General features: G+C 37.1%; 1 protein-coding gene across 5 annotated transcripts in view; it reads left to right on the plus strand.

Moving 5' to 3' along the window:
• The window catches only part of EGF (epidermal growth factor), a 114,516-nt gene that overhangs the window by 26,962 nt on the left and 75,304 nt on the right, over positions 1-12,250 (plus strand). For 4 of the 5 annotated variants that reach the window (XM_044682433.1, XM_044682432.1, XM_044682438.1 and 1 more), the window contains 2 exons: positions 10,184-10,306; positions 12,035-12,160. The exons of the other annotated variant lie outside the window; for it this stretch is intronic. In XM_044682433.1, coding sequence (XP_044538368.1) covers positions 10,184-10,306; positions 12,035-12,160 — 249 coding nt within the window. The remainder of the gene's footprint in view (positions 1-10,183; positions 10,307-12,034; positions 12,161-12,250) is intronic. 5 annotated transcript variants of the gene reach the window in all.

Raw genomic sequence — 12,250 nt, forward strand, 5'->3', positions numbered from 1 at the left:
CACAGTAACTTGTGAATTCTAGGGTTTTATCTATGATCATGGGAACTGTGCTAGGTTATTCTCTGCTTCCTCCCTATGAACATCAACGCAGAAGGAAGGAAACTGGGGAAATTAAAAAATTTGTTAAAAGATAAAAAGAAGGAAAAGGGATAAATATTAGCATGCAGTGATGGGATGATGAAACAGGGAACTGAAGCTGGAAACTCTTCAGTATGGAAGAAAAAAAGTCATAAAGTACAATCAACTTGCTCAGCTAAGTTTTCTCTATGTAGGATCCCCAAGATATAGTCCTATGAAGTTACTCATTAGCAACAGCATGGGTAAAAATGTATCTTTGGGGGTTTTACTTGATGCAAAAAAATTCTCATTTTTATGTTTTTTTTTAAGTTTTAATATTTTATTTTTTTAGAAAAATTTTCCATGGTTACACGATTCTTGTTTTTACTTCCCCCTTCATCTCCCTTTACCCCCCCCATATCCAACATGCATTTTCACTGGTTTTAACATGTGTGATCAATCAAGATTGATTGATTGATTGATTTGTTTGTTTGTTTATTTATTAATTTATTTATTGATAGTTGCATTTGTGTGGTCATTTAGTGTCACATCCCCAACCATGTCCACATCAACCTATGTTCATTTTTATGCTTTTGAAAATTTCTCATTTAATCTTTCATCAATTTGCACTCTTTTGCTAAATATTGGAATGGATAGAGCATTGGATTTTAAGTCAGGAAGACCAAGATTCAAATGTGGCCTCAGAAACTAGCTATGTTTCCCTGGACAAGTGACTTAACTTCTGTTAACCTTAGCTTCCTTAGTTGTAAAAGGGGATCATAATAGAACTTTCTTCTCGGTGTTGCTTTGAGGATTAACTGAGATAATATTTGTAAAGTGCTTTAGCAGGTGCCTGTCAATAGGTGCTTAATAATAGACTTCCCTCTCTCCATCCTTCCCTCTCTCACTTCCTTCATTCCTAGCTAGCAAGTGTTTTCTTCCTAAGTCAATGAGATAGGTAATGCAAGTATTATTAACTATATTTTGCAAATGAGTAAACTGAGTTTAAGTCATTTGGGCTAGTCCTTTAGTGAGAGCTAGCAAGTGATGGAGCCATGATTCTAAAATGTCACATGGCTTCCAGAATGGTCAGCTCAACATTTTGGGGGCTTCTCTGATGTTAAATGGAGCTTAGATGGAAAGGATGAAAATATTACTGAGAAGCAGCACAAAATGGGGCAATGTTGTTCAAGGTGGACCTTTCTTGGATCCTGTCTAAGACACTGCAAAAGAATCAGCATTTCAACTTATCTTTGAAACATGTTGTGCATTGGTTTCATATCACAAATCTTCAAAACAGAATAATAGTAAGTCACCAGTGTATTAATTGTGTCTGATTAATTTGATAGATATGTAGATATCTATAGTATGAGTCTAAAAATCAATAGTCTGCCCATTTTTCCAAGGCTTAAAAATGTTGGCCATTTTGGGAAGGGATCATGTCATGTCTTGGAGAGGCAATGTAGCACTGAAGATAGAGTCAGGAGGGCCTGGGTTCAAATACTGCTTCTGACGTATGTTGACTGTAATCCAGGGCAAGTGAATCAGTCTCTTAGTGTTCCAGGAAACTGACTCTAAGAGTTGCCAAACAAGCATTGATCTACACTGTTTTACTTTTGGAGTTTACTTTGCCAGTGATGGCACATTGTTAAATGTTTTAAAAAATCATGTTATTAAGAAATGCTTTCTAAATATATCGTCATTTTGTCCATGAAAAAACACACTGATCAATTCTGTCACATTTCTACAAATTTTGATTTGGGTTTTAAAAGCCAATGCATGTCAAATAGTACATGTGAATGATAGAAATCAACAATATTGAAAAATGTCTTTAAAATTTCCTTTAAGAGAAACAAGAGAACTTTAGGTGTTGTTTTGAGAGTGAGAAACATGAAACCAATCAGTAAATATTCATTGAGTGCTTGCTATGTCCCCTGCTCCATCCTGGGAAAGGTGCTGGAGATACAAAGACAAAGGAAAAACAATCCCAGTGCTAGGTCCCCATCATATGGTTAAATAATGATTTTTTACCCTTTTAGAGTTAGAAAGTAATCAGTATTTTAGTTCTTCCCCAAAAAAACTGAAGAGCAGGAATTTTTGTAAGCTTTATAAGGTTTTTGCAAATCATAAAAATGCCCTAAAATTCTACTCAGTCAGGCAAAATTTATATCGATTTCTCCCACACTAATCAATGCCACACCATAGGCCAGCCTTAGGCAAAATTGTGAAGTAGGTGCTATTAATGCACTAACATGTCAACTATCTAATCCCCTCCATTAATTCGTGCTAATGTGCTAATGGAAGAGGTAACAGGCTTTCAAATTACAGTGTAGTCTTCTGGAGATAATACATCCAGCATTTGATGCCTAACCTATTGTTGCTTGACTCAGGCTATGGGCTTCAGACTGGATGGGGAATTATTGGAGAGAACCTTTCAATTTCCCTCAAATCTGCCCATCATATGTATCTTTAAGGATGGCATGCTTAGTTCTTTCTACTGGAGACAGATCCCATTTCCATAGGCTAATAGAGCATATGATTAATTCTCTAAATAAGAGATTAGAAAGGGCAGCAAATCAGCTGTTGTCAGAATAAAATGAAATCTTTGAAAAGGCACTTCACTATATAAATTCCAACTTGTTATTGTTTTTGGAAAGAGAAAGAGATATTGAAGGATCATAGATTGAGAGTTAGAAGGATTTTTGAAGACATCTAGTCTGACTCATTTTACAGATAAGGAAACTGAGTTATGTAGGTTAGCTGATGTGCAAGCATTTATACAAGCATTAAGTGAAAGAACAAGGATTTTCTTGGACACTTTCTAGCTTTGTGATCCTGGGCAAGTCATTTAACCTCCATTGCCTAGCCCTGACCACTCTTCTGCTTTGGAACCAATACACAGTATTGATTCTAAGGTAAGGGTTTTTTTTTTAAAGAAATAACAAGGATTTGAACTAAGGTCCTCTGACTCTAAAACCAATGATTTTCTTCTGTTCTCATATATACTTTGAAATTTAAAAGATCTGAAGCAAAAATAGTGGAAGTACTACTATTTCTTCTTGATTTCTATACATCAAATATTTGAAATTCAACACAGGGTCTCCCCTTTCTGTTTCTAGTGTTGTTGTTTAGCCATTTCACTTGTGGATGCCTCTTCATGATTTCATTTTGGTTTTCATGGCAAAGATATTAAAGTGGTCTGCAATTCCTTCTCCAGCTCATTTTATAGGTGACAAAACTGAGGCCAACAGAATTAAGTGACTTGCCCTGAGACACATAGCTAGTAAGTGTCTGAAGTCACATTTGAACTTAGGAAGATGAGACTTCCTCACTCCAGGTCTGTAAAAGTGAAAATTAATGGTTAGACAATTTTATGAAATTATGTGGTCGCCAATTTTTATTATATCTTGAGTCAGAAGTTTATTTACAAATACTTACAAAATGGAGAGGAAACAATAAAGTGGAGAAAAGTAAAGAGGTTAGAGAGGTTATCTATCCTATCAACCTAAATGTTTACTCCATGTCTGCTTAATCCAAGCAGAGATTAATTAGCTCTCAACCAGGAAGGCTGGTGGTGAGTAACCCCACAGCCTCCTCCAAGATGGAAGTTAGTCTCTTAGGAAACTAGGAAAGGAGTCAGCCTTTCACTCACCCAATGAAGTAGTCCAGGAGTCAGAGTCTAAGTTGAAGCCAAGCTCCAAGCCCATGATCTAAGCCACAGTCTCCAGCAAAGCTCCCTTGAAGACTCTCCCCAGACAGAAGACTATCTCCAGAAGGCAATCTCTTCAGACTCTTCCTCAAAGACAATCTCTTCTGAGGGAGTTTGGGGCTTGCTTTTATGGTAACTTTTTGTCCCTGCCCCTCTTCACAGGGACCAATCACAGTTTCCAAGTTGTCTAGCACTACCCAGGGGGCAGTGTCTGTGGGATCATCTTCTCACCTTCTGAAGGTTAGATTTTCACTTAAGGGTGTGAATTTTCTAAATCTCACCTTCTGGAGAGGTGAATACTCATCCAGGCTGACTGAGTTTCTGAGAGTGTGAATTCACTAAGTGGTTTGTGAGCACCTCCATCTAGTTTAAGCTTGTGTTTATTCAGTCAAAAGGTAGACAAAAGAGAGTCTTCACAATCTAGTGAGGTACTGAAGTTAGTGTTAACTCAGTATAGACAAAAGAGTAAAGAATCTTTCAGAGGTCCAGTACTCTATCTACCAAAAAACCTAACTGTTTCTGCTACCATTTCCATTTCCATCACCTATACAACTTTTGGAATGATGAGGAGAGTATGTCCCTCTGGCATGTTATTATTAGCTAGGTTTAAAGTGGGTAATGAATGACTCTCAAAGCCTGCTTGCTATGCATGAAATGTAAAATAAATGAGTTCAGAGTGAAAATTTTTCTTGAGCCAAATACACATCCGATTTGAAAATGCCAAAGCCCCCCTTGAACGTTCCATATGGCTTAACTTCCAGGATAGATTTCCTAAGAATGCAGCAGCTTCAGCTGGATTAAAAGGATGTGGTATTTTTGTTCTATAATGAATCTAGTTAGCAGACATAGGAGATTGAGAGGCACAGGGGAACACATGCCTTGGCCCTCAAAGTCTGCTAATGGGTTGAGTGGAAATATTTACCTAATGAAGATTTACTAATACCTCTTAGTCTAATAGTAGCTTTCTGTTTAGTTCTCTTCCTGGAGAAATTCCATCCTATTAATTCTAAAAGTCTAAGAGAACGTATTTTATTCATAGCAAAAAAATGCCAAACAAGAGTGAATAGTTTAAATGGAAAGAGTTGGCTTTCTTAAAGAGCTCCATTTTCACTTTTGGAATTAGATCTTTAGTGAGTATATGCTCAGAAAGAGGACATAACCTATCAGGCCATCAAAGGTCCCTGGAATCATGTTTTCATATGTAACTTTGAGCTTATGAGTTTTGTGGTTAGGATCTTGGTTCCCATAAATAATTGTAACCTGACCTTTCAAAGTCTCTGGTCATTCAAGATGGATAAACAACACTAATGATTTTGACCTTGCTATTTGGTTCATAGAAGCATTGTAGGTTACCATATTGTTAGAAATTGGCCTATTAATATCACAGCTCTTGATTTGGTAGGAACTGCTGAAGCAAACTCATGCATCCTCAGAGCAATGTGATAAATCTGAGCGATCATTATTGTTATTCAAAAATTTATTGAAATATAGAATTTATATTCCAAATATTGATAGGATTACAGATTTAATGTTGGGGGGGAAAGTAGGAAATATTTTGTTCTACTCTCTCATTTTATAGATGAACAAACTGAGGCTAGGAAAGGTTAAGCTACTTACCCAATTGGGGTCATACAAGTCAGAAAAAAAGAAGTAAATATTTCAACCGAGGTACTCTGTCTCCAGAGTCAGCCTTCTTTAGTTACCTGACTCAATATTTTTCCAATTCCATTAGGGCTAGGAACCCTACACACACAAATACACATAACACACACACACACACACACACATACACACACACACACACATATATATATTTTTTGTTGTTTTTTTTTTGTTAAAATCTAGCTAGTCATTTTTCTCTTTATTAGATCAAGTTGAATACACATATATGATATAATATATAAAGTATGTAATTTTTTGCTAAACTTTTGTGTTAAACTCTAGCTAGTCATCTTCCTCTTTATTAGATCAAATTGAATTCACAGCTGGAAATATGAAGATCAGAGAGAGTTTTAAAAAAAGAAATTACGTAAACAAGAGATTCCTATTTGGAACTTTCCTTACATTTGTACTAGTTCTTACATACTAGTAACTTATGCTAATGTGTATGAGCAGGTTACCGGAGTTTCTGTTCATAGACTTTGAGTCAAAGACATTGAATGGAATGTAGAATTTGGAAAGCATGGGTTTTAACTACAGCTTCCCTTCTTTACTACTGTCATTTCACTTTATCTTATTGTATAGCTGTGCATCAGAAGAGTAAGTATCTTGGGCAGTGGCTTGGTGGATAGAGGGCCAGACTCAGGCCTAGGAAGACCTGGGTTCAAATTTCACACTGGTTTTGTGATCTTGGATAAATCATTAAAAAAAACTTCTCAGTGCCCCCAGGCAATTCTAACTCAAAAGTGCCTATCTGCATGGGTAGAGGGAGCTCTCCATACCAGTGATAGTGTGGGTTTGGACAAAAAGAGAAAAATGAGCAACTTATTCAAGCAACCCATTAAACCATTCTTGTTTGAAGGGTAGCCTTGAAAACATAAAGAATTGTGCTTTATTCCATTATTTATGGCAACCATTCCTAGACATCCTATGTTAACCTTAAAAAAGAATAACTGCTCCTTGCTGGTTAGTTAATATTGGTGTCGGTATTGTGCAATATCTCAAAGATTCAGTTCTAGAGCTTTCTGACTGGTAACAAAGAGGATGAAATTCACATATTCCCCAGATTATGCTATATGGTCAGGTGGAAAAGTGAATAGAGGAAGACTTGAATTCAGATCCTGCCTCAGACAGTGAGCATCAGTAAATCACTTAATCCCTATTTGCTTCAGTTCCTTAGCTGTAAAAAAAACATGGAAGAATAATACCAACCACCTCATAGGGTTTTTGTAAGGGATCAAATGAGATGGTATATGTAAAGCACTTAGTACAATGTGTGAACATCTAGATGGTGCTTAATAAATGTTGATTCTCTTCCCTTCCCTTTGCAGTAAGATAAACAACTCATAGTCTATCACCACGGGCACCTTGGACAAGGTTACAGATGGGATAGTGAGTTGAAGGAGGAAGGTCATAGATTTAGAGCTGTTATGGTCTTAGCAGTCATCCAATTCAACTCCCTTCATTTTACAGATGAAAGAAACTGATCCCCAGTAAATTAAGTGGTGGCATAAGATTTATAAAATGGTAGTAATTTATAGGGTGGAAATATGGACCCAAGTCCTCTAACACCAATTCCATTTCTATCTCCATTCCACCATCTTGGACTTGATTGTATGGCAATTGGATGTGCTTTTCATGACCCCAAACTACCTGTGGCTACTCATCTCTTTGGCAGCAATAATCTTCCCAGGGATGCCTTCCAACTGGGACTTATGGGACACCATGAGGTCAGAAGAGTCAAAATGACAAATAATCCAAAGGAAAGACACAAATTAGGCATAAGGAGGTTTCAGTGTGTTAGCAGTGATGACTTGCATTCAGTAAATGGAGTGAAGGGTAACACTGAGGTTATGTATGACCAGGAAATGAAATAGCCTAGTCATGATAGATAATATGGTGGGAAACCAGAGTGATACCCTGGTGCCCTAGAGATAAAATGAAAAGAAAACAAATAAGATATTAGATGGGCAACTCAAGTGGGTACCCTGCTGTTCTTGAGATAAGAGGGGCAAAAAGCCAACTGAAACCAAGAGGAAGGCCTCTAGTATTCTGGGGAGATATTCTGTGGGGGATTTAGGGTAAAATGTGGACGAGAATTACAGAGGAAAAGGAAAGGGATGTGACCATACTCCAGTAAAGTCATGGTTCATGCAGAGTTTCAAATAAAAGCATCCAGTCTTTAATGTGCTAGATAACTCATTGATCATGAATTATGACTTCATCTATGTAGAAAACTCCTTCAACCAATGCACAATAATAACTCAGCTGTTACTTTTAATCTTACTGAGGTGCAGTGGGAGAGAGTGGGGTTTTGATCTTAGAGGATCTGGTTTTGGATTCAATTTCTACCACTAATTACCCATATGACCATGGGCAAGTCTCTGGACTTTCTCATCTACAAATGGGGGCGATTAGATTATGTGGCTTCTAACATCCCTTCTTGTCTTGAATCTATGATTACGGGACACCATGCGCTCAGAAGAGTTAAAATGACAAATAATCCAATATACTTACTTAGGTTTGGAGAAAACTTAAAAATTATGATGTTAAGGGGGCAGCCAGGCCCACAGATGAGAGGTTCTGGGTTCAAATCGGATCTCAGACACTTCCTAGCTATGTGACCCTGGACAAGTCACTTAGTCCCCATTGCCTAGCCCTTATCACTCTTCTGCCTTGGACCTGATACTTAGTATTGACTCTAAGATGGCAGGGAAGGGTTTTTAAAAAAAAATTATGTTATATTTATGTTTGTCTGATGGTTCAAGGGAGACTTGACACTTAGGGGGCACCTAGATTGCTTAGTGGATAGAGAGCCAGGTCTGGAGAAAGGAGGCGCTGGGTTCAAATTTGACCTCTGATACTTAAATGTGACATTGGGTAAGTCACTTAACCGCAGTTGTCTAATCCTTATTGCTCTTCTGTCTTGGAACTGAGAGTGAGTATTGATTCTAAGATAGAAAGTAAGGATTTTTTAAAAAGGGAGACGATTCCTAATTTTGTTTTAATTAAAACAAAACAAGGCTGTGTTAAATAGCAAAAATTCTCAGAGTTGCTAGGTGCTGCAGTGGAGAGAGCATTGGGCATGGAATCAGGAAGACTTCTTCATGATTCACAAGTTCAAATCAAGCCTCAGATTAGCTGTGTGGCCCTAGGCAAGTCATTTGAACCTATTTACCTCTGTTTGTCATCTGTCAAATAAGCTGGAGAAGGAACCAGCAAACCATTCCAGTATCTTTGCTGAGAAAACTCCAAAATGGGGTCCCAGAAGATGAGACGTGACTGAAATGAATAGACAACAATGACAACACTTAGAATTGCATCTTCTTTGGCTTAGGAAGAATCCTAGACGTGGGAGAGGCAAGCTAGGGGGAGAATCAAGAAAGGGAAGGAAAGGTACAAAGTGGAAGACTTGTGGCAGAAGGGAGGTGAAGCCAGACTTCCCTCAGGAAACAAGTTTTCCACTCTTGGGCAAAAATGCAGCCACAGCAACTATGGAGGAGATGGTGTCACTATGTTGGGAGAGTAGTTCAGGGAAAAACACACGAGGGGCCCATCATCATTAAATAGTCTCTGCCATCTCAAAATTCTGTGGCTATTATTGGGGAGGATTGTGCCTCCAAATGAGCAATAATGTCATAAAATATCAGCTATCGCATTCTGCAGAAATAATGCCACTATGGCCTTGAGAAGGCCCAGAAGAGTATGCCTGGCAGATTTCAGTGTTGACAAATGCCATAATTGCCTGATGATTATTAAATGGCAAATGATTATTCAATAAAATATATAATATTATTAATATTAATTATTGGTTAAGTTTTATTTAATTATTATTTTTGAAATTAAAATTAAAATTTCTAAAATTTAAAATCTAAAATTAATTGTGTTTTAATTAATCTAACCAATTAATCATTTTATTAATATAATTTTTTATAAAAATATTTTATATAAAATTATAATTTTTATTTTAAGAATATAATATAATTCAGTATTGATTAAATATTAATATCAATAAATTTATAAATAAAAAGTTTAGAATTAAATAAATAATGCTAATGATCATTAAAGCAGTATTTGAGAGGGCAGCTAGGTGGCTACAGGCAGGAGGTCCTGGGTTCAAATCTGGCCTCAGACACTTCCCAGTTGTGTGATCCTAGGCAAGTCACTTAACCCATGTTGTCTTGCCCTTACTGCTTTTCTGCCTTGGAACCAAAACATAGTATTGATTCCAAGATGAAAGGTAAGGATTTAAAAAAAAAAGTAGTATTTGAGAGAAAAATAATTTAAAGGAAATCAAGAGTTTGTAGTTCCAAAAGTCCTTTTTAAATATATTTAAATATAAATATTCCCTTTCTTTTTACACCTACCCTAACACTAGTAGTTGTAAATAATCTGTCCTTTATTTAACTCAGGTTTTCCAGAAAAGCCCTTGTGGTTTCCTAGTCATTGATTTTATTTATTTATTTATTTTAAACATTTATTAATATTCATTTTTAACATGGTTACATGATTCATGCTCCTACTTTCCTCTTCACCCCCCGCACTCCCCCCACCCATGGCCAATGCACATTTCCACTGGTTTTAACATGTGTCATTGATCAAGACCTATTTCCAAATTGTTGATAGTTGCATTGGTGTGGTAGTTTCATGTCTACATCCCCAATCATGTCCGCCTCAACCCATGCCCTAGTCATTGATTTTAAATAAATAGCAGTCAGCTTGATGGAACACTAACTATAATCTTCTCTCTCAAACTAGAGCTAGTTTCCTGTGTAAGCAACAACACTGGCTGCAGCCATGGATGTGTCATGACATCAGATGGTCCCACGTGTTTTTGTCCTGAAGGATCAGTGCTTGAGAAAGATGGAAAAACATGCAGTGGTAAATATGTTCAACTAGATTGGATTTAAGACATTAGCTTGCAGAGTGGCTAGGTGGCTCAGTCTATAGAGAGCCACGTCAAAAGATGGAAGGTCCATAGGCACATTCTAGCTGTGTGATCTTGGGCAAGTCATTTAACCCCCTTGCCTACCTCTTATTTCTCTTCTGCCTTGGAACTGATACTTAGTATTGATTCTAAGACAGAAGGTAAGGATTTAAAAAAAGACTTTCATGATCTCATCCCTAAAGTAGACCTTCAGCATATTGGCTTGAAGAGTTGTTAAATGGTAGATCATATGTAATTTGTTTATGCAATATGTAACTCCCTCTTGACTTCCCCCTTTCAACTGTCTCATCTTTCCTTTTTTAGCTTAGTCCACATAGAGGCTAATGTTGGTAGGAGACTGGTCATGATACAAAAACAGAAAAGGGAGAGCCTTAGTTCTGGTTAAATCATATTTGAATCTCTATCTTGATTCATTGACAAGAAGAAACCGAGAAAGATAAGATATAAAATTCATGAAATCAAAAGAGTATGGCCCCTTGGGAAAGGAAAGGTCATAGGATGGTAGATTTAAAACTGAAAAGGGCCTCTAAGTCTAATCTCTCATTTTACAAATCAGTAAACTGAGGCACAGAGAGGTTAAGTGCTTGCCAAAGGTATCACAGCTAGTGAGAATTTGAAGTGGGGTCTCACATTGGATAGAATAGTAGAACAGGAGTTAGCAAGACCTGATCTCAAATCTAGGCTCAGACACTCACAAACTGGGCATGACACAATCTCTACCTGCCTTGTTTTGTTTTTTTTCTGTAAGATGGGAATAATAACAATAGCACTTTCCTCCCAAGGTTGGTGTGAGGATAAAATGAGATAACATTTGTAATGTGATTTGCAAAACTTAAAGCCCTTTATAAATGTAATCTAGAATATAGATGTATTCCTGACCCCAAGTCCAATACTCCACACTATCTCCCAGAAACCAGTAAAAATTTAAGCTAAAATTCTAGACTATAGCCAGTGTATCTGCTCTACAGTGAGCTTAGAGGAGTAGAAAAGAAAGAGCCATTTGGAGGTAGAGTGTTTCAAGGAAGTCAAGTCAATTAGAGGGGATTAAATCCTTTCCAGGGACCAGGCACTGTGCTAAGCACTGTGGTGTAAAAAGAAAGGCAAAAATAGTCCCTGCCCTCGAGGAGCCCACCATCTAATGGGGGAGACAACCTACAAGTAACTAGGTACAAGCAAGATGTCTAGAGAAGCAAATTGAACATAATTTTAGTACCAGCATTAGTAGGGATTAGTAAATCTTGCAAAAGGTGAGATTATAGCTGAGATTTGAAGAAGTGAAACTTTGTGTGTTGCTCTTCTTGATTGCTGAGGAATCAGCTTGATTTTAGCTATACTGATTGATTGGTTAAAGAAAGATCGAACTCATTAAACCAAACTCTTCCATTAGATTGTGAGCTCTTTGAGGGCAGGGGCTGTCTTTTGCCTCTTATTGTATCCCCAGTACTTACTTAGTACAGTGATTGGCACATAGTAGGTATTTAATAAATGTTTATTAATTGATTGAACCTTGCATGGTCCAGGTTAATGGGCACAGCTTAGGTGATAAATTATTTTAAAAAGGAGAAAGTCATCAAAATTATATCTTTGGCATTTTATGAATGAAGGACACTTTTTAGTTTTTGAACACCATAGAATTAAGACTGAAATTGTTCTTTTAAAAGGTTGTTCATCACTAGATAATGGTGGATGCAGCCAGATTTGCACCCCTTTAAGTCCAGTGTCATGGGAATGTGGTTGCCTTCCTGGATATGAGCTACAGCAGGATCAAAAGGGCTGCAAGGCTACAGGTTGGTATCATTGGGTCTGAAAAATGAACTTGTATGGAGGGAGGAAGGTCTTGTTGATTTCAACTACTTATCATCTTTTTACAATAATAA

Source organism: Gracilinanus agilis, chromosome 6, assembly GCF_016433145.1.
Source record: "Gracilinanus agilis isolate LMUSP501 chromosome 6, AgileGrace, whole genome shotgun sequence".
In the NCBI taxonomy this organism is placed as follows: Eukaryota; Metazoa; Chordata; class Mammalia; order Didelphimorphia; family Didelphidae; genus Gracilinanus; species Gracilinanus agilis.